Raw genomic sequence first — 20823 nt, forward strand, 5'->3', positions numbered from 1 at the left:
CCAACAGCCACAGCGCCAGTGGGAGTCAGGGCCAGCCTGGGTGGCTTGGGTCTCGGCCATCCGCCATTTTGGTCAAACAGAACCATCAATTTTTCCAATGAATCATTTTTGATTTTTTTTTCCTCCAATTTTTTTTTAACCAAGGATAGTTTTAAATGCAACATAAAAATAACAAAAATAGAATCACACAGCACCCCCTTCCCCAAGCGCCCGTCATCAGGCTTCAACGGTCATCCACTGCGGCCAATCTTCTCTCATCTATGCTTCATCTCGCCTCTGTTATTGTAGAGCAGACATCCCAGATCATCCCCAGACATCATAGCATTTCGTGCCTAAGTAGTTCGCTAGGCATCTCTAAAAGATAAGCGCTATTTACAGGAAAACAACCATAACACCGTTATCACACTTAAAAACACTCAGGGTAATGACTTTTCAAATGAGATTATGGACGTGTTCAGTTATCTGAAACATTTTTTTTTAAAGATTTTATTTATCTTTTTGAGAGAGAGAGAGAAAGAGAACGCGAGTGGGGAGGGGGGAGGTAGAGGGGAGGGGCAAGCAGATTCCTGAGATCATGACCCTTGAGATCATGATCTGAGCCAAAACCAAGAGTTGGGCCCTTAACCGACTGCTCCACCCAGGCGCCCCTCTGGGACATCTGCTCTCATGAGTCTTCCCTCGCTCTGTGTCCCGTATTCCACTGAAAGATCACCCCAACCCTCTCTCTTCCTGGGGGCTGGACACACGGAAATGATTCAGATCCCAGCCCCCGAGGGGCCCGGAATCGCCCTTAGTCCCCTCAGGCTTCGCACCCAGGCGGGTTGCATCCTGCCCCTTGGAGCCTCAGCAAATTCTCAAAAATGCTGTTGTAGCATAAGCATGTGTGGGCACCAGGAGAAGGGGCTCCCCCAGGGTCTAGGAGCGAGCCGGGGCTTCCGTAGCCATCCCCCTTCTTCCCCAGGCCTTCCAGGGAAAACAAGGAGCCTCTCGCACCTTTTTTTTTTTTTTTCTCTCGCACCTTTGAGGCTGTTCCGGGGTGCCTGGCCAAAGAGTAGACGCAAGGGAAACTCAGGGGAAACCGAGAGGGGCCACGGGAGTCACTCTGGTAGTCAAGGAACACAAAACAGATCAGAAGCTAGTTGAAATATTTTTTTTTGAAAGATTAAATTTACTGATTCATGGCAGATACACAGAGAGGCAGACACACAGGCAGAGGGAGAAGCAGGCTCCTTGCAGGGAGCCCGAGGTGGGACTCGGTCCCGGAACCCCGGGGTCACTCCCTGAGCCCAAGGCAGACACCCAACCGCTGAGCCACCCGGATGCCCTTGAAATATTTTTTGAATCAAAAATCCAGCTGGCTCCACTTTCTGCTGTGTTCCCGGCTTGAGCTCTCAAGATGGTGGGTTTTCCTTTGCTTTGAGGACTTGCCAGCTCGTGAATTTTAGGGGGTGGTGCTTGAGATACAGACCTTTGGATCTGGGACTAGCCTGCCTGCCGCGCACGGTAGGATTTGGCCGTGACTTAACAAAATAATGAGTTCTCTGCCGCGCGGTGGACCGAGCTCCGTGGAGCGTGTGCCTTGCTTGCCGTGAATGGACTCCACCCGCCTCCCGCGGAGTAAGACCCTGTGGCCTAATGACTAAGAATGGGCTCTAAGTGGGTGACCCCAAGCCTGCAGGGTGGACCAGGCCGTGTCTCTTCCTCCAGGAGGGAGCGGGTGGTTTCTGTAAGCTCCGTCCTGGGCCCCCCCTCCCCGCAGGCGGCGCTTCCTTCAGGCAGACGGAACGTGCCCGCGCCAGGCGCTCCCGTGGGGCTTGCGGGCCTCTGGGTCCTGAGCAACCGGACGTGTCCACGGGCTCCCGGGGGCTCGTTCCCGGTGGGTGCGCGGGAGGAGTTTGAGGGCAGTGGGTCGCTTGCAGCGTACCCTTTGGGGCGCCCACAGGAGTCGGCCCGTTAGCGCCACTGAACGCTTCCCACGCGCCGGGTGAGCGCGGGTCCGTGGGCACCAGAGATCACCTGTCATCTCACCCGCGGGAGTGAGGATGGTCATGTCCGTTTTACGGACAAGGCGCCCGGGAAGCTGCTGAGAAGCGAATTGCCCAAGTGGCTCCGAGTGTTGCATCGGGCACTGGAGCTGGAGCTTGACCCCGAAGCCCACGCTCAGAGCCACGCGCCATCCCGCGCCCGTCCCTGTCCTGCTCCCAGACTAACCTGTCTCGCTTCTCCCCCCTGCTGCGGCCACTCCCTGACCCCCAGAAGAGGAGGACTGGAGAGAGCACGACGACGGTAGTACAGCTTTTCCTTTCCTGTGCTTTCTGCTCCCTGCTGTCTGGGGCCTGGCCCGGTGGTCGGGGCCCTGCTCTGCGCGAGCGGGGCGGGCGGGCCGGGGTCCGGGGGCGCGGGGCGGCTCCCTCACTCCCTGCCGGCCTCGGAGGGGCCCGGCCGCTGCTCCTTCCCCCGGGTCCTGACCTCTGTGCTGCGCTGGGTGGCGGGAAGGCCCCGGGCTGGCTCGTCCCCTAGCCTGGTCCGCATGTGGCCCAGAGGGGCACTACTGTCTGGAGCGGGTGGCCTCTCTCTGCCCCCGCGGCACCTACTGGGCCCTCCCTCTGAGCTGGACGGCACCCAGGCGCCGCGGCCGGGGCGTGAGGGGCCTGCGACGCAGTTATCCGAAGAGCAGCTGGGGGAACTGGAAATAGCCAGAGCAGAAAGGACATGACGTCAGCCTTCACATGTGCACTGCGGTGGGCGTGGGGGGGCCTGGACTCTTGCCAGCCCCCGGGGACGGGACTAGGGCAAGGGGGACACACTTGGGCTGAGTTTAGAAAGCTTTCTAATAGTGATGTCTCGAGCCACGGTGGGTGGTCTGGGCAGCCACGGAAGGTGGGGGGCGTTGCACAGAGAATTGGCACATGGGGTGGGGTTAATCAGGTGGCCTGAAGAGCACCCCCACACTGGCCATACTCTTGCTGCCAGCCGTCTACTCTCACCCCTTCTGGAAGGACCTTCTTTCAGAGAGGCACCCCCAGGCCCAGACGTGGGAACGGGGGACCCAGAGCACCAGGCAGGCTGATTGGTGGCCAGCCCTGAGGCTTTTTCGCCTCCCTCTGCCAGGAGGCCACCACTTGTCAGCCCGTCAGTCAGCGAGCATTACCAGGCACCTCCCACAGGCAGAGCCATGGGCCTGGCGTCATCCCGTCTTATCTGTCTTCTCCAAGTGCCTGACTTGGGTGGGGTCCATATCCTGCCAAGCCGAGGGGTGAAAATAGAAAAATCCTACTGACTCTCCAGACAGTACAAATGTCTACACGGTGGGCATCTCACCCACCCACCCATAGTCTTGCTGTTTTGGTTTCTCTTACATACACATGAAGGGTCCCTAGAGTTACTGAGTCCAGGACAGGCGCTTCTCCAGCAGTAGGATAAATCCCGTAGCTCCCGATCTTTGGGTAGAACATTCGGGGTGGGGTGAGGGGACTGGGGTGGAGTCGTGTGATTGCCAGGGAGGCTGTTGGGGAAAGGCGCTAAGTCAGGCAGCAGCAGCTGAGCCACCAGACCGTCCCCACCCCAGCGGGGTCTCGCCAGGCCTGCAAGCCCTCCTCTGCCGCTCCCCGCAGTGCCCACTACACCCTAACTACACCCTAACATGCTCCGACCCCAGACTTCCAGCCCTCCTAGTGGCTTTCAGGGGGAGCACAGGTCTCTAGGCCCCATTTCCAATTCCCAAACTCCGGCAGAGGCAGGTCTGGAACAGCAGGACTCTGCCCAAGCCACCTCAAGCCCTTCCATCGGGGCGTAGCAGGGTCGGCAAGCATTTCCCCTAAAGGAGAGCATAGTAAATGTCTTAGGCTTCGCGGGCCACATGGTATCTGCTGCAACGTCTGGACCTGCTGCAGGGGGGCAAAGGCAGCCGCCGGCAGGATATTGATGCGGCTGTGTTCCAATAAAACTTTATTTCCTGAAATAGTCTGGGGGCCACGTTCGGCCCTTGGGCCGTAGTTTGGCAGCTTCTGGTTCAGCCCCGGAAGTGAGCAGCCCCGTGTTGTTCATATCGGTGGCCCCAAAAGTCACCCAGATGGGGGAGGTGCCGACCTCCCTGCCCTTGGTCCCCGGCACGGGGCTGCCTCCCGGTGCAGGCCTGGGTACTCACGGTGTCTGGCTCGCCCTCCAGAGCAGGAAGAGGAGGCCGCAGAGGAGGCAGGAGGTGAGGCTGCGACGGAGGAGACCAACGCGGAAGGTAAAGCCTGCCTGCTGTGAGGGCTTGAGGGGTTTGTCGCGGTGCCTCGAGGCACGGCGGGGGCACCCAAGGGCACCCCTGTGGACGTAGGGCATCCGCCCGGAGCCCACCCTGCAGCCTGCGCACCAGTGCCACCTGCCCGGGCCGGGCCATGACCCTTGTCGGGGTGCTCCCTTGGGTCCAGGGCCATGTCTGTGACCCCAGGAGCCGGCAGGGTGCGCTTTGGTTTAGGCCCCATGTGGGGAGAAGCCTCTGGGCAAGAGCCTGAGCCTAGGACGAGGCTCTTACTGATTTCTCCTGTTCTGTGCAGGAGATGGCCAGGAAGGCGAGGCTAAAGAGGCCGAAGGTGAGGGCTTAAGGCCTCAGGAGGGACGTATCAGGATGTCAAGGGAACCCCTGCAAGCAGCTCTGGGGGAGATTGCCCACAGGACTCCCTCCGGGGAGGTGGGCAAGGAGGCCTTCGGGGGGGGGGTGAGGTCAGAAGTTGGTGACCTCGCAGGTTTTGGGTGTTGGGCTGCAAACCCGTCTCCCTCATTCCAGAGAAGTTGCCCGGGTGGTGCCCCTGGGAGAGGGGACCACTGTCCTGCCCAGATTGGGGACCCACACCTTCCGGGCTCCTGGAGCTCAGGCAATATCATCTGTGAAGCGTGGCGTCTCTGGGATGAAACCCCAAGACACAGATGGGGGCTGTGGCACGTCGCCGCGGTGCTCACTGCCACGGGGGAGGCTTTACGGGGTGCCGTGGTCCTGGTCCCGTCTCTGCAGGGGAGGGGCAGCAACTGGGTCTTGGTATCATGCCTGTGTGCGTCCGGGCCCTGGTGGCCAGGGATCCAGGGAGCAACCGGGGAGGCAGAGACCTGGGCGGGGACTGAGGGGCCAGGACCCCCTGGGGCAGCCACGGGGTGGGGGGGGCCCTCCTCCCTGGGAAGCAAAGCTGCCTTGCCCAGAACTGGTGAACGAGGAAAGGCTGGGCATTTTTCTCTGGGCGTGTGTGCTTCCTGTGGGGACCCCGCTGTGCCCCGAGATGTCCCCCCGGGAGCTGCTATGGCACAGGGGGTGTGAGGTGTGACCTTTGTGACACTCCTGGAGCCAGGGATCTGCGGGGCTGGAAGGAATTCACTGTGCACATGGGGAAATGGAGGCCCATGGGGGACAGAGCTGGGGCCAGGTCTGGGGCCTCCTGACCCCGTGGCTTTGGGCTTCTCTCCTCTCCAGATGGCCCGGTGGAGGAGTCCAAACCAAAGCCCAGGTGAGTGGGCCGTACCTGTGAAGCCCTGTGGGCGGAGGGCCAGTGAGGAGGACTGACCAGGGCAGGCAGGAGGGCAGTATGGCACAGTGGGCATGGGCTGGGGGTGCAGCAAGCACAGGCTGCCATGTACGGTTATACGGGGTGTGTAACCACAAGAATGTGCCTGAGGGACGGTGGAGGCTGAAGTCCGCCCCGGGCCTACACAGCCAGCTGCGCACCCCGTCACGGGGGGGTGGTGGGGCGGACTAGTCATGGCCCTGGACAGAGACCCACCGCCCCCGTCCCTCAGCATGGCTGGAACACCTTCCTCTGTAGCTGAAGTGGGAACTGAGGGAGGAAAGAGGATCTGCGGGAGCCAAGCAATGAAACTGGGACGGCCTAGGGGGCTTCGAAGTGTGGCAGGGGGGTGGGGCGGGGCGGCGTGGTGCTGTGCATGCAGGGGTGCAGGGGGACTGGGGTGCTGGGCCCGCGGGCGCCTCCCCTGGGGTGGTGCTCAGCCTGTCCCAGCCCACACGGGTGGCCTCGCCCCATGGCCGTGGGTCCCCCTGAAACAGCCCCAGACACAGCCCCAGGTCCGCTCATCCGTCCAGCGCTGTCCGCTTTCCTGGCGATGGATGCTGTGGTACCTCAGTCCAGCCCTGCATAGACCTGAGGGCGAGCGGGGAAACTGAGGCCCGGCCCCACTGGACCGGGTGCCACCCGGCAAGCATGCGTTGGGGCGGGGACCACAGCACAGGCCTCCGGGCTCGTGGGGAGATGCCGTGGGGTCAGCCGCGTGTGCCGTTGAGCCTCTGTCCTGGTGGACAGGCCGGCACTGCCTACGTCGTGGGTGCACAGGGACGACGGAGGGGGGCACCTGGGACAGAGCTCGGTGTCCCGGCTGTGAGACCTGACGTGGGGTGCTAGCGCCATGGCGGCCGTGCCTCTGCAGGAAGGAGAGGGGCCCCGCTGCTCTGGGCACCCGTGGTCCCAGGGGGCCGGGGCGGGGGGGACATTCCCCAGTTTCCTCCTCTTCTGTCCCACAGGCCATTCATGCCCAACCTGGTGCCACCCAAGATCCCAGATGGAGAGAGAGTAGACTTTGACGTGAGCGTGCCTGTGGGGAGAGCGGGCCTGGGCTGGGAGTGCTTGCAGGGGCCCCGAGGGAGACACCCTGTGACCTGGAGGGGGGGCATGGCAGGCGGGGAGGCGCTCAGCACCCCCACTGGGCCTCCTCCTGGGCCTGGGCCACTGTGGCTCCTGCCGGCTGGGCGTCCAGCCTGCCCGTCCCAGTCTGCTGCAGAGGGGGCGCCCCGCAGCCGCTTCCCCGGCCCGTGGGGGCCTCTGAGCCCGCCGTGCGTCCGCAGGACATCCACCGGAAGCGCATGGAGAAGGACCTGAACGAACTGCAGACGCTGATCGAGGCTCACTTTGAGAACAGGAAGAAAGAGGAGGAGGAGCTGATTTCACTCAAAGACAGGATTGTGAGTGTCCAGCCTCCCGTGGAATCGCCCCCAGAGGCCCCCGTGCCCGGGCAGCCCTCCCTGGGGCCCCTTCCCCACCCGGGGTGGGCTCTCTGTCAGGGTCCGGGTGCCCGGGAGCCCCCGGCCCGCACCTCCTGGGGCCCTGCTCACTCCACACCCCCTGGACGGTCTGGGCGGCTCGCCTCGGGTGGCCCGGGCTCCAGCTGCGCCCCCGCCCCCGCCTGCCTCCCCCTGGGCGGAGCTCCTGCGCCGACACGGGTGACGCTGTGGCCTCTGCGATCCCGAATCCTGCTGGGGGAGGGAGGTCATCTGGTTTGCTTTGTTTTCCTCTCCACCAAACTGGCCGCGCGGCGCTGGCTGGCAGCTGAGGATTTGGCCACCTGTTGGGGGACACAGAGCAGCTGCCAGGGCCGGGGTCAGGGGCACAGCCCTCGGGGAGACGGGACGAGCCGCCTGGCATTTTTCGAGTGGTTGAGGACAGCCCCATGACGAGTGCTGTTCGGTGTCGGCCCATCTTTATTTAGCCGGGCCCCGGGAGCTGGCCCACCTGTCCGCCGACATCTGCGTGCGTGCAGCTGGCGGGGCCGAAGCCCCGGGAGGAAGGGCATTCCTTGCCCTGAGGCTCGGGGGGCGGGGGATCCCGTGAGGGTTCTCTGGCCGCCTGTCCCCTGGGCGGTCCCTGCACCTCTGCTGACACCTCGGCCTGTGCACGCCCTGGGCAGGCTTGGCCTCTCCCCGTAGGAGAAGCGGCGGGCCGAGCGGGCCGAGCAGCAGCGCATCCGGAACGAGCGGGAGAAGGAGCGTCAGACTCGCCTGGCTGTGAGTGACCCTAGTGCAGGGCCCACCGAGCCCCCCACCCTGCTGCCAGCGCCTTCCAGCCCCCGCCCCCTCTGCCTTCACACACCCCGGTCCGGTCAGCGAGCCCCCGGTGAGTGCTGCGCCTTGTCTGGGTTCTGGCGATAAGCGGCCGGCAAGACACAAACGTCGGGGCCTCACGAACCTAGAATTTTATGAGACTCTCCGTCCAGCAGCTCCACCTCTGGGTGTTCACCCGAACACGAAACCCCCAGCAGCAACACATCTGCATCCCGGTCATTGTAGCCTTATTCACGGGAGCAAAGACCTGAAGGCAACCCATGTGTCCAGCGACGGAGGAGGGGATAAAGAAAATGTGCACACACACACACACACACACACACGGCACACGGACACATGCACACACGCACACACACACATGGACACACATGTACACCGACACATACACACGGACACAGGAATATTACTCAGCCATGAAACAAGAAGGAACCCTTGCTATTTGTGAGAACGTGGTTGGACCTAGAGGGTGTTACACTAAGTGGAATAAGTCGGACAGTGAAGGGCAAGTACCGTAGGATTTCACCCACTTTATTTTTTTGTTAAAGATTCTATGTGTTTATCTGAGACAGAGTGAGCTTGTGCAAGCATGAGCAAGGCAGGCGGTGGGAGGAGCAGAGGGAGCAGGAGAGGGAGAAGCAGACCCTTCACTGAGCGGGGAGCCCGACGTGGGCTGGACCCCAGGACCCGGGAGTTGAGGGCAGACGCTCAACGCGCTGAGCCCCCCTGGGCGCCCCCGCGTGATTTCACATATATATGGAATCTAAAACGAAACAAAAATGAAAACCAAAGCAAGCTCGTGGATGCAGAGAACAGATTGGTAGTCGCCAGAGGCAGGAGTGGGGGAGAAAGGTGAGCCACAGAGTGGGGGGGGGCCAGGTGAGCCACAGCGTGGGGGAGCCAGGTGAGCTACAGGGTGGTGGGGCCAGGTGAGCCACAGGATGGAGGTGAGCCACAGCATGGGGGGGCCAGGTGAGCCACAGGGTGGGGGGGCCAGGTGAGCTACAGGATGGGGGGCCAGGTGAGCCACAGGGTGGGGGGGCCAGGTGAGCCACAGCGTGGGGGGGCCAGGTGAGCCACAGGATGGGGGGCCAGGTGAGCTACAGGATGGGGGGCCAGGTGAGCCACAGGGTGGGGGGGCCAGGTGAGCTACAGGGTGGGGCCAGGTGAGCTACAGGATGGGGGGCCAGGTGAGCCACAGAATGGGGGGGCCAGGTGAGCCACAGGGGCTGAAAGGCACAAACTCACTACAGGACGGCTGGTGTCTCCGGTGCCTCCGGGCCCCGTGCCAACTCCGCGGGAGCAGAAGTTCCCCTCCTTGTGCCCCCAGAGCAACAGGCCCCCTCGGGGGCTCCCCGCCTGACGGGAGCACGTGACCCTCACTTGGGGAACCCCCTCCCTGGTGCCAGGCCCTGTCCTGGGGGGTCCGTGCGGGGGGCTTCTTGCCTGGTGGAGAGAAAGCTCCACTCGTGGGACCGCGGGGACCCCAGTCTTCAGCCTGTGCGGGGGTTTGTGCCTCCACCCCTGATCTGCGCTCCTGCTCCCCCTGCTAACCAGGAGGAGAGAGCCCGACGAGAGGAGGAGGAGAACAGGAGGAAGGCCGAGGACGAGGCCCGGAAGAAGAAGGCGTTGTCCAACATGATGCACTTTGGGGGCTACATCCAGAAGGTGGGCCGGGAGCAGCTGGCTTCAGGGCACTGGAGTGGGAGGGGCGGGGTGTCCGCCGCCCTCGAGCTGGGTCCCCACCGTGTGAGACCCAAGCGTCCTCCTCCTCCTGCCTGGGCCTTCCCCAGGAGGGGCTGCTGGCGGTGGGGCTGCAGGCAGAGGCCCCGACCCTGTGTCAGCCGTGCCCGGGGCCCCGGGGGGGACAGTGCGTCTGGAAGAGCCCTGCGCCTAGGATAGGGGCCCTGGTGGGAGCCCCGGATGTGCCCCTTCCGGCCGTGTTCTCAGGCCGCTCAGAGCCCAGCCCGCTCACCTGGAGACAGGTGCGAGGCCCGCCCGCCTGCACCGAGGTCACGGGAGCGCCCGAGCACCCACAGAGGCTTTGCTCCTGCACACGTGCTCATGCCCCCTCCCGCTGGTACCCCGTTCTCAAGGGGGGACAGGAGCTACCAGATGGGTTTTCTCCAGGCAGTGGAGCCACCAGGACGGTTCCTTAGGCCTCCCACGTCCCCAGCTCAGAGCGGCCCCCCCCCCACCCCGGGGCCCTCCAGCCGCCCCGGCCGGCCCGCTCTCCAGGCAGCGCCTCCCGCCACCGCGGGGTCTGAATCGCCTTCTCCTTCTCCCCCTGTGTCTCCTGCCTTTGCCTTCGGCCCCGGGCCCTGCCCTCCCTCTGTGTCTCTGTCCGGGTCTCCTTCTTTCTCTCTGGGTCTTTCTCTCATGGTGTCCTGGCTCTGCAGGCCCAGGTGGGTACAGAAACCTCTAACCCTCTTCCTCCTCGTGGCCCTGGGGGCTCCCTGGGCGGAGGGGGCTGGCGGGGGGAGGAGCGTGGACAGTGGGCTAGTGGGAGGAGGGAGCCGCCAAGGAGTAAGGGACTGAAACGGCCCTCCTTGCCCCTGCCTCAGTTTCTCCGGGAAATCCAGGCAGTTGGTGGCGTGTGGGTGTCTCAGGAGAAAGAGGATAAGGGCCTGGTCCTGCTGGGGGCCTTGCCCTTCTCCCTATCGGGGTTTGGGAGGGGCGGGGGAGAGGGAGGAGGTGTTCTCTAGCCAACCCCCCACCGCTGCTCACCACCCTCTCCAGACCGAGCGGAAAAGTGGGAAGAGGCAGACGGAGCGGGAAAAGAAGAAGAAGATTCTGGCTGAGAGGAGGAAGGTGCTGGCCATCGACCACCTGAACGAGGACCAGCTGAGGTGGGGACTGAGGGTGCAGGGCAGCATCTGCGAGGGGAGGGCGGGGGGGGAGGGGAGGGTGGGGGAGCAGAGGGGAGGGGGTGGTGGTGGAGGGGAGGGTGGTGGAGGACAGTGGAGGGCAGGGGGGAAGGCAGGGGAGCAGAGGGGAGGGCAGGGGAGCAGAGGGGAGGGCAGGGGGGAGGGCAGGGGTGCAGAGGGGAGGGCAGGGGTGCAGAGGGGAGGGCAGAGGGGAGGGCAGGGGTGCAGAGGGGAGGGTGGGGGAGGACAGGGTGGTGGAGGGGGGAGAGAGGGGAGGGCAGGGATGAGGGCAGGGGAACAGAGGGGAGGGCAGGGGGGCAGAGGGGAGAGCAGGGGGGAGGGCGGGGGTGCAGAGGGGAGGGTGGTGGAGGGCAGGGGAACAGAGGGGAGGGCAGGAGGGCAAAGCGGGAGTAGGGGGGCAGAGGGAAGGGTGGGGAGGACAGGGGGCAGAAGGGGGGGAGCAGAGGGGAAGCGGGAGGGGAGGGCAGGGGGCGCATTCTCACCACCCACCTCCAGGGGGCGCGGTCACACCACATATTTTCCCAAAGACCGGCCTGGTGGACGGAGCTGGGCCTGAGCGGGTCAAGCCGGGTCTGCTTGGCCAACAGGGAGGGAGCACTGAGTAGACGCCCTCTGGGGGTGGGGGGGACACGGGGATCGGACTGTGCTCTGCGGTGCTGCAGGGCCTTGCCCCTCCCCAGACCTCGGTCCTCCGGCCCCTGGTTGTCTCCCCAAGCCCCGGGCACTGCCATCTGGGCGCCACACTGAGTGGGTGGGCTGGGGACCTAGGCCGGCCTGGGGTGCAGGAGGGCTGGGGCCTCTGGGGCCCGGGGCCCTTCGGGAGGAAGGCCCCCCCTTAGGGCCCCCACCCCGCCCCGCTCCGGCCGCGCAGGGAGAAGGCCAAGGAACTGTGGCAGAGCATCTACAACCTGGAGGCCGAGAAGTTCGACCTGCAGGAGAAGTTCAAGCAGCAGAAATACGAAGTGAGCTGCTCCCCCCAACCCTGACCCCACCACGCCCCTCCTGGGTCGGTGGGTCCCCTCGGCGCTGTCAGTCAGGCCCCTTCCCCGACCCTGTCACCCCGCACTCGGGGTCTCATCCCTGACAGTGCTCAGGGTCCACCACCGGCCACTGCTCGCTGCAGAGCTCTGATGGTTCACTGGCGGGGCCGGAGCAAAAACCCATGTTGGGGGGGCCTGCCCTGGGGGGTCCCCCTCCCCTCCTTTCTGAGGCCTCGAGGCAGCCGCCCAGACAGACAGGGGGAGCCGGGTGCACAGAGCAGGGCTCCGGGTGCAGAGGAGGCCCCTCGCCCCGGCAGCCGCATCTCCTGTCCCCACAGACTCTGAGGCCCTGGGGTGCACCCAGCCCGCCGAGGGGTCCCAGTGTCCCGGCAGCAGGCTGGAGTCAGCTGGGCGGCGCGGGTCTCCACAGGCCCGTCGGCCCCAGGAGCGCAGCTTCCCCTTGGGGGCTGCCTCGGGCACCTCCTGCGCAGGGTCCCTCCTCTGGGCACCGCTCAGGCCCCCGTGGCTGCATGGATGTCCCCGTGTGGTGACGGAGCGTGCACGTGGTGGCTCCGCGTGACCCTCACCCGCGTGACCCGGGCCAGTCGCTTAGCTCTCCTCGTTTCTGTTTCCCATTGAAACGACGAGGATGCCCGCAGGCCACGGTGAGGGTTGGGGGGGCGGGGGGGAGTAACGGTGACAGTCGCAGTGATGGCTCTGCCGAGGCCCCTTGGAGCGCTTTCGCGTGGATGAGGTCATACCTCGTGATAATCCTGCGGGTGAACAGTTGGGAAGAGTGCTCATGACGGAACAGAAGGTGCCGGGCACCCCGCGGGCGCAGGAGGTGTTAGCTGCTCCCCAGCCCCCAGGCCCCGGCCTCCCTTCTCCCCTGGGGTCCAGGGCTGGACGGCTGGGGCCCTGGGGGCTGCGGCTGCCTGGGGGCTTCCTGAGGCCCGGCCTTGCACCGGGGCTCAGGCCTCTTTGTGCCACCCTGTCCCGAGCCCTCTGTGGCTCTGGGACCCCACAGCGACAGCCCCGTGGGGTGGCCGGGAAGCCTCTGCCTGGCTTCTGCTTGTGGCCCCGGGGCCCTCTGGATCTCACAGCGCTGCTGCTCGGCCCCCTCCCCTCCTCCCTCTCCTACCCCCTCCCTCATCTTTCCTCTTCCTCCTCCCCCTCCTCCCTCCTCCTTCCTCCTCCACAGCTGTGCTAAGCCAGCTTCCCCCTCATCCCCAGCCACCTGGGACCTGAGTCCCTGAGCTCCGAGGTTACTCTGTCTTTCTCACTTACAGATCAATGTTCTCCGGAACAGAATCAATGATAACCAGAAAGTGTAAGTTTCTAGGTCCTTCCTCCAGCCCGCCTGCCTCCTCCTGCCCCGGGTCCTAGCCATCCCGCTCCTCCTCTGAGGGCTCCGGCTCCCACCCCTGCCTCCTCCGCTTCAGGGCACAGGCTGCTTCCTCCTTGGGCTCCCCCGGGGTGACTGCTCTGCGGGGAACGGGGTGCAGGGCCCGTGGGGACTCACCCCAACCCGAGGCTCGGAGGCAGCTCCAGGCCACCCTGTCGACCCTCCCCGTCGGCCACCTGCGCCCCCTCCCTGTGGAGACCTGCTGCCCGGCCTGTGTCCCGCTTCTGACGGCGCCCCGCTTCTCTGGCAGCTCCAAGACCCGCGGGAAGGCCAAGGTCACCGGGCGCTGGAAGTAGGGGCAGCAGTCGCCTTGACCAAAGATCCTCGCCGGCGCCCCGTCCCGCTCGCCCCCAGTCCCTGGGGCCCCCCGGGTGCTGGAGGCAGGCTGGTGTCTGGAAACCAGGAGCTGGCCCGGCCAGAAGCTGCTGTGCACCTGTCCCCCCACGTGCCCACGCATGCACCCCACGTGCCCACGCATGCACCCCACGTGCCACGCATGCCCATAATAAAAGCCAACACACACTGCATGCCTTTTCTGTCAGCAACTCTTCAGAGGGAGGGAAGCTGAGGTGAGAGCCTGTCTCACAGGGAGTCAGGGCCGAGAGCAGCCCCTCAGGGACTCGGGCCCCTCGGGGACACACGCCCCTTGGGGACACGGGCCGCTGGTAACTGCCAAACTCAAAGGAGCCCCGTCCACCTGCTCGGGAGGCGAGAGGGTGCTGGCCCCGAACGCGAACGCGCGGGCTCACCCAGGGGCTCACCCAGGGCCTGGGCCTCACACCCAGCAGGAGGCCTTGTGCCGGGGCTGCCGTGAGTCACCGCCGTGAGTCACCGTGAGGCCCGGGGGGACGTGCCGAGCGTCCTGAGCGTCAGGACAAGGGTTCCCGTGTGAGTCACTCCTTGGGAACAATGGAGGCCTTCTTGGATGGGCCTGTTTTCTTTCTCTTCCTGGCCGGGGCCTAGGAAGCAGGCGTCCGAGGGGAAGGAGGGCCGGTGTCGTCAGGTGGCCCTTCAGGCCGAGCTGAGCTGCTGAGAGGCGTGGGCTGCTCCGAGTGCTCGGCTTTCTCCCCTCCCGCCACTTGCGCGTCCTCTGGGGCGTGCGCGCGAACCAGGGACCACGGGCTCCCTGAGTTGAAGACGGCGTGGCGGCCTTGGGCCCCGTTGGCAGAAGGGGAACCACGTGAGATGGGAGAGCACCCGGCTCAACAGCTCCCTAGGGGAAGCCCCGAATGCGGCGCCCCCACGCCTCTGCTGCAGCTGCTCCCTCTGCCTGCAAGGCCTTCCCTCAGTTCTCCACTGGCCATCCACCAAAGGGAGCCCCACGGTCCCTGGGAAGGCTTCCCACGCGCTTCCACGCACAGTGATTCATTTTTCCTTACTCTGGGCACCCCGGGCCCTCCTGTAACTGCACCCACACTTCTACTTCTAGCACCACAGTGTCCCTGGTGTCTGTGCCTGCAGGCACCGTCCCCCGGCTCTCAAGAGACAGTAGAGACCCCCTTCCCCCGCACCACGGGCCAAGCGCAGTGATAGATGCCGAGACACAGAGATGAAAGGGGTATGGCCTCTGGGCAATGAACAAGGGCTTAGCCTGGGGTCTTGGCCTCCTTTCCTATCCATCCGTCCGACCGTCCATCCATCCATCCATCCATCCATCCGTCTGTCCATCCACCATCTATCCACCCATCCATCCATCCCTCCATCCATCCTTCTGTCCATCCATCTTTCCACCCATCCGTCCACTTGTCTGTCCATCCATCCATCCATCCGTCCGTCCATCTGTCTATCCGTCCATCCATCCGTCCCTCCATCCATCTATCCATCCATCCATCCATTCGTCTGTCCATCCATCCACCCATCCATCCACCCATCCATCCACCCATCCGTCCACCCATCCGTCCATCCGTCCGTCCGCCCGTCTATCCGTCCATCCGTCCATGTCTCCTGAGCACCTCATATGTGCTAGGCGCTGTGTCAGGCATAGGTGATACTGTGACTTGAACAGGCACATGCCTGCCCTCGTGGAACTCACAGCCCAGTGGGAGAGAAGCAGCAAACAGAAGACTCCAGCTCTGAGTCACAGCAGGCAGGGCGGGGGTGCTGGGGCAGCACAGACAGGAGCCACCCCACCTGGCACTGGAGGGCAGGAGGGCTTTCTGGAGGAAAAGCGTTCTCCACTGAGTCTCCGAGGATGAGCAGAAGGTCAAGGACAGGGATTGGGGATGGAAAGACGGAGCAGCACAGACGGAGCCCTAGAGGGAGCACCGGCCCACTGTGCGTGAAGAGCCCTGTCATCCCAGATCCAGGGGCTTCTGGTGGGGAGCAGAAGAGCCTCTGGAAGGGCCCCAGACGAGGGAGGCGGGAGGCTGGGTCTTACGCCCAGAGAGGGCTCCCACTGTTGTCTCGGGGAGACGCACGGTAGCCCCACCCACCCTGCTACCCGCGAGAGGGGCGTTGGATCTAGCACTCCAGAATTTTCCAACTGCCAAATCCCCATGGGGGCTCCACGTCCTCTGTCCCTGCCTCTGGCAGGAGGGGATGACGCTGCAGTCCCGGGCCCTGCTCCCTGCACCTCCTTTCCCAGCAGGGTCCTCGTGATCATCCCTCCACCCTAGTCGGTGTTGTCTCTCCGTCAGTGACCCTACCCTGACCCTACCCTGAGGTGGCCTTGCTGACTTCCTCCTAGGGCCCCTGACGGCAGGTCCCACTTATCTCTTTTGTCCTGAAGTCACTCGGTGTTCAGGGAAGACCCTGTGAGTGCCCTGTACACCGTCCGCACCCAGCGCTTGCCGTGCTCTGGCTCCGTGGCGCCCCGTCTGGGTCCCTGTCACGGCACCTGGACAAGAACGCTGCGGGGTGACTCGCTGCCTCCAGACGGGACCCCTCCCCGGTCATTCCTAGGGAACGGAGGGACCACGGGGGTGTGCCCCGAAGCATACGGTGATGGACTCACATGGGAGGGGCGTGGGACAGCAGGGTGTGCACACGTGCCCCCTGGTTCATTCACGACGCTGTCACCCTCGTGCACAGTTACACCATGCAGCGGGAGCTGAACCAAATGCTGAGGGTGAGAGGATGGCCAAGAGTTGGCTGGGCCCCCTGAGCCCAGGGAGCTGGGTGAGGCTGCAGCAGGGTGGTGTGCCCCGGACCCCCGATGCCCCCTGCACCGTCCCCGGCAAAGCCCCAAGCACCACCGTCTCCACGAGGCTCCCACCTCCCCCTGCTTTGGGCACACCTGTCACCTGGCAGATCTCGGATCTCAGGGAAAACGTCCTCCAAGCTCTGCCCGACCCTGGGTCAGAGAGAGAGACGCCCCTGCGCCCCCCCCCCCCCCCCCCCCCGCCCGCCATCCTCCTGTCATCAGATTTTCTCTCTAAACAAACTCAAGTCATGAAAGGCATTCACACGAGAAACCCGCTTCTGAGGAAGAGAAGCCAAGAGAGGCTGATGGGTCTCCAGGGGCTGCTGGCCTGGGGACCAGCCCCTCCAGCTGGGGACCCCAAGCTCCGAACCCACAGCCTCACTTTCTCCCGTCAAACTCAGGTCCTGCGCTTCCCAGCTCTGTGGCCTTGGCGAGTGACTCCCCTCCTGGTGCCTGAGCCCCCTGCGTGGTGTCAGGCCCCTTAGTGAGACAGTGGCTGGCAAGGGCTAGCGCGTGTGGGCCGCCGGCGCTGCTGTTTTGGTCGTAGCCCGTTGCCAGCCCCTTCCAAGGGCTCAAGGTGTGGGCAAGCTGAGTGGCCCATGTGGGTCCTAGCTGGCTCCTTGTCTGTGGCCTTTCACAGAGCCTCCGGGGGCTTCTCTTCCCTCCGTGTTCCAGGGTCAGGGCTTCTCCATGCCCAGACCACTGGGGACTGGGGTGACAAGAGCCTGCTGCTGCTGCTGACTGTCTCTCGGCTGTCCCAGGTCCGTGCCACTGCCTGGATGGAGATGAGCAGAACTTGCTCCCAGGTGCAAGCTGCTGACACCGCAGCCTGGTTTCTGGAAAGGGTGGAGCAGTACCCACCCTGGCTCTCCTCTGTGCTGGGCTCACCGACAGGCCTCAGGGCCAGGCTCTGGGATCAGCCCGAGCTGGGGTCCCTGCCAGCCAGGAGGGCAGGCCAGACCACTGTGGCGTCCATGTCGCCATGGGGTGGCTGTGGGTCATCACCATTCTGGGCTTGGCTTCTCCTCTGAAAGTCCAGCCTGCCCTGTTGGCCCTACAGGAGGAAGATAGAGTGGGAACTGGGGGGAAATGCTGCTGACTGGGGCAGTGGGAGGGTAAGTTCACCCCTTCTCCTCTGCGACATCCCCGCACATGCCTCCCTGTCCTCTGTGCCAGGCCTGTGCTGGCTACGTGACACGTGTTCTCTTTGGCCGATTCTGCCCCCCACAAGGCCCTCAGGTCTCCTCCCCATGTTCATAGGACACTGAGACTTGATGGCTTGAGCAACATGACAAGGGCCGTGCAGTTAGCAAGTGGAGAAGCTGGGATTTGAACCCAAGCTCATGGCTTTAGAGCCGGGACTCCTCCCAGCACACGCATGTTGCAGATGGAGGAGAACCTCGGATCTCCCGGAGTGCGGGGCCTGAGCTGCAGCCAGAGCTCCTGTGAGCCAGCTGGAGGTGGGCCCAGGGCCCAGGCCGTGAGGGAAGGGGCTGGTACTCTCTGCCCCTGCCCGGCCCTCCCCTCGCCCGCCCACCTGGGGAAACAGCAGCCCTCACAGCAGCACACCTGTGTGCTCTGCGCCTGTCAGCCTGCGAGGCTGGCCCTTCTCCCCACAGGGAGCCCCAGGACCCAGTCAGAGGACAGGTGACTTGTCCTGCATGGGAGGCTTTGCCCCGAGTTGGAAGAGCCGCTTCCTCCTTCTGGGGGGTGATTAGAGCCCACGCTCCTGGCCACAGGTGCTTAGGGGTACCTGGGGATGGTGGAAGCACCTGTTGTTGCTTTGCCAACAGGTCACCCCTCAACCCTGCAAAGAGAGTGAGCCCGAGAGGGGGGGACGACAGAGACTTGGTGTAACAATCAGCAATAGGGTTGGGGTGGCGGGCCTGATCCAGGGACTGTCTGCCCGCCCCTTAGTCCAGCTGCGATCTTACTCTGCCGTGGGATGCAGCGAGTTGTCCTGTGAGCCCCAAATGCATGCCCTCCGCCTCTGCAGTGCTCTTACTCCCTCTCTGCCCACCAACTGTTCCCCACCCCTCAGGACCGGGTTCAAGGTACAGTTTCTCCCAGAAGTCTGGGGGCGTCCCCCTGGGCACCCCCGGCTTCCTCAGGCCATGCCCCCGTGCTCCCCTGAGAGCCCCCCACACAGGCCCTCGCGCCCCGGGACTTGTGATTCACAGAAACCAGGTCCCCGAGTCAGCATCAGCCGCTGTCCCTCCCTCCCTCCCAGGCGGGTGCCCAGCCCCACCCACTGCCCGGCCGTTCTCAGCCCCCACCCCGACAGCTACAGGAATTTCAACTGCTCAGGGCTGGAGGCTCAGGAAAAGGGTGTTTCCATCTTGTGCAAAGGCCCGGGGGAAGCAGCCCTGCCCGTGGCCCTGCCCTCCTGCCGCCTGGCCACCCAGCCATGCCGTCTGCCACCCAGGCCTGGGCGACAACGCAGCTCAGAGAGGGGCTGTGTAGCAGGGGCTGTGTAGCTGGGGCTGCACCTCAGGAAAGTGGGGGGTGGAGGGGGCAGGGACTCTGGATAGCATGAGCTGCCCTACCCCCCACCCCCCACCCCGACCTGGCCGATGCCCCAGAGAAGCCAGCGCCCTGGGGGGGAATGGGGGGCGGGCGAAGGAGGGGTTTGGGTGCTTGGGGGTAGTGGGCAAGCCGTGTTCTCCCCTCTGAGCTTGAGGGGGGACCCCTCTCTGGCCCCACATCTCTCACCTACGGGGGCCCAGGGTAGCCGGTGAGGACTGGACTCTACTGGGAGAGGCTGATCATACTAACGAATGATATTAGCCTCCACCTATTAGGCACCTGCTGCGTGCCAGCCGTGTGCAACACAGTTCACGTGCACTCGACAATTACAGCAACGTGCAGAGTGACGCCTTAAGAACTCTGTGTGTGGGGAAGCGGGGGCTCAAAGCAGTTGGGTGACTCACCCAAGGTCACTCAGGGCGGGATCCCGATTGTTCTGCTTAAGATTTTTTATTTGCGTGGTATGCTTTCTACCAGATAAAATTGGCTATCTCATAGAAACAAAGAAAAGCGTATCTTATTTTTATTTATTTATTTATTTTTAAGATTTTATTTATTTATTCATGAGAGACAGACAGAGAGAGAGAGAGGCAGAGACACAGGCAGAGGGAGAAGCAGGCTCCATGCACGGAGCCTGATGCAGGACTCGATCCCGGGTCTCCAGGATCAGGCCTTGGGCTGAAGGCAGGCACTAAACCACTGAGCCACCCGGCGATCCCGTATTTTATTTTATTTTTTAAAAGATTTAATTTATTTATTTGAGAGCGAGAGCAAGAGAGAGACAGAGCGAGAGGGCACAGCAGGGGGAGGGTCAGAGGGAGAAGCAGGCTCCCCGCCCAGCAGCTCCTGTCCTGGGATCTCGGCCTGAGCTGAAGGCGGCCCAGACACCCCCAAAGGTGCATTTTAAAGAAATGGCTTCTGTGTTTTAGCTAACATTTATTCGAATCCTTTCTGATACTACAATGCAGAATGCGCGTGCAACGGTCCTTGTAAGAGAACGCGTGTAAAATGCTGTTCTATCCCGTCTGTGGCAACTGTTGATGGCTCGCCGGCAGCCCTGGATGGCGACTGCGCGACCTTACCGACCACCTTGCCGCTGTCCCTTGTGCGGATAAAACGACTCGCTAACGAACACGGGCCTCTTGGGGCTCAGCTGTTGACTTCCTCACTGCCCTCGCTGTCTGGATGGGGTGCTTCGTGTGGCGGGGGGCCCTGGCTTGTTCACCCATGGGTCCCAGCGCCCCATACGGGTTGAATGACTACAGGAGGAAACCACTCTCATTCAGCAGATCTTGTACAGGATTTCGTTGTTTGACCCTCAAATATTGACAGAGAGGGAAAGTGTGCTAAAATAGTTACGTTATCTTTGTATTGACTTTGATAGTTGTCAAACCACTGTGAATAAATCTAAAAAACAACCAATGGGACCTAGAAAAAGAAAAACTGATCTTAAAAGGTTCAGGTGCTTACTTCACTCGTGCGGTATCAGTGTTAGCCCTGAGTTAGCTTGGTGACTAAGGTGTCTCCTGGCAGGGCTCATGTGTTCATTGGTTCCGTCGTCCCATAAATCCGACACATAAATAGTGAGCACGTACTCTGGACCATGGTAGTGGCCAGCCAGTTGGATGTGGGCTCCTGGGCCCCGTCTGGGTCCCTCTGAGTTAACAGACAGCAAAGCAGAGTTGGGGCCTGTGCTCGGGGCGATGGTGTGACACACATGGGAACTAGTGAGCGTGGGCTCCTTTCCTTTCCCTGGCACCATCGCAGCCTGAGGGGGGCCCGACTGGAAAAGGGGGTGTATGAGAGAGCTCAGCCCCACCCTGCCTCCCCGAGTCTGGTCTGTGCTGGGTGAGGGGAGACAGGGAGCCAGCCGTGAGTCAAGGACGAGGGGGGGATTTGAAGTGGGGTGAGGTCAAAGTCGTAGTCACTATAATGGGGCTGTTGAAAGAATTTCCAGTCGGCATCAAGTTTTGGAAACTTTACTGGAGGAACCCACCATCCGGCGGGGAAGGAGCTTCCCCAGAGCACAGGTGGCAGCAGTGATGGAGAGAACATGGCGATTT

At 63.3% G+C, this 20823-nt stretch overlaps 1 protein-coding gene across 10 annotated transcripts in view; it reads left to right on the top strand.

Moving 5' to 3' along the window:
• The window catches only part of TNNT2 (troponin T2, cardiac type), a 27457-nt gene extending 7254 nt beyond the window's left edge, over positions 1-20203 (top strand). For 2 of the 10 annotated variants that reach the window (XM_049112020.1, XM_049112021.1), the window contains exons 3-13: positions 4134-4234; positions 4545-4580; positions 5450-5483; positions 6509-6569; positions 6830-6946; positions 7688-7765; positions 9377-9487; positions 10559-10668; positions 11579-11669; positions 12977-13017; positions 13343-13617. In XM_049112020.1, the coding sequence (XP_048967977.1) occupies positions 6516-6569; positions 6830-6946; positions 7688-7765; positions 9377-9487; positions 10559-10668; positions 11579-11669; positions 12977-13017; positions 13343-13388 (648 nt within the window). In that variant the 5' untranslated portion in view covers positions 4134-4234; positions 4545-4580; positions 5450-5483; positions 6509-6515 and the 3' untranslated portion in view covers positions 13389-13617. Of the gene's footprint in view, positions 1618-2256; positions 2287-4133; positions 4235-4544; positions 4581-5449; positions 5484-6508; positions 6570-6829; positions 6947-7687; positions 7766-9376; positions 9488-10558; positions 10669-11578; positions 11670-12976; positions 13018-13342 lie in introns of all 10 variants that reach the window. The other 8 variants (XM_049112016.1, XM_049112015.1, XM_049112017.1 and 5 more) reach the window with 8 other exon arrangements.
• Positions 20204-20823: the final 620 nt, after the last annotated feature.

The sequence above is a fragment of the Canis lupus genome, chromosome 7, assembly GCF_003254725.2.
Source record: "Canis lupus dingo isolate Sandy chromosome 7, ASM325472v2, whole genome shotgun sequence".
Lineage (NCBI taxonomy): Eukaryota > Metazoa > Chordata > Mammalia > Carnivora > Canidae > Canis > Canis lupus.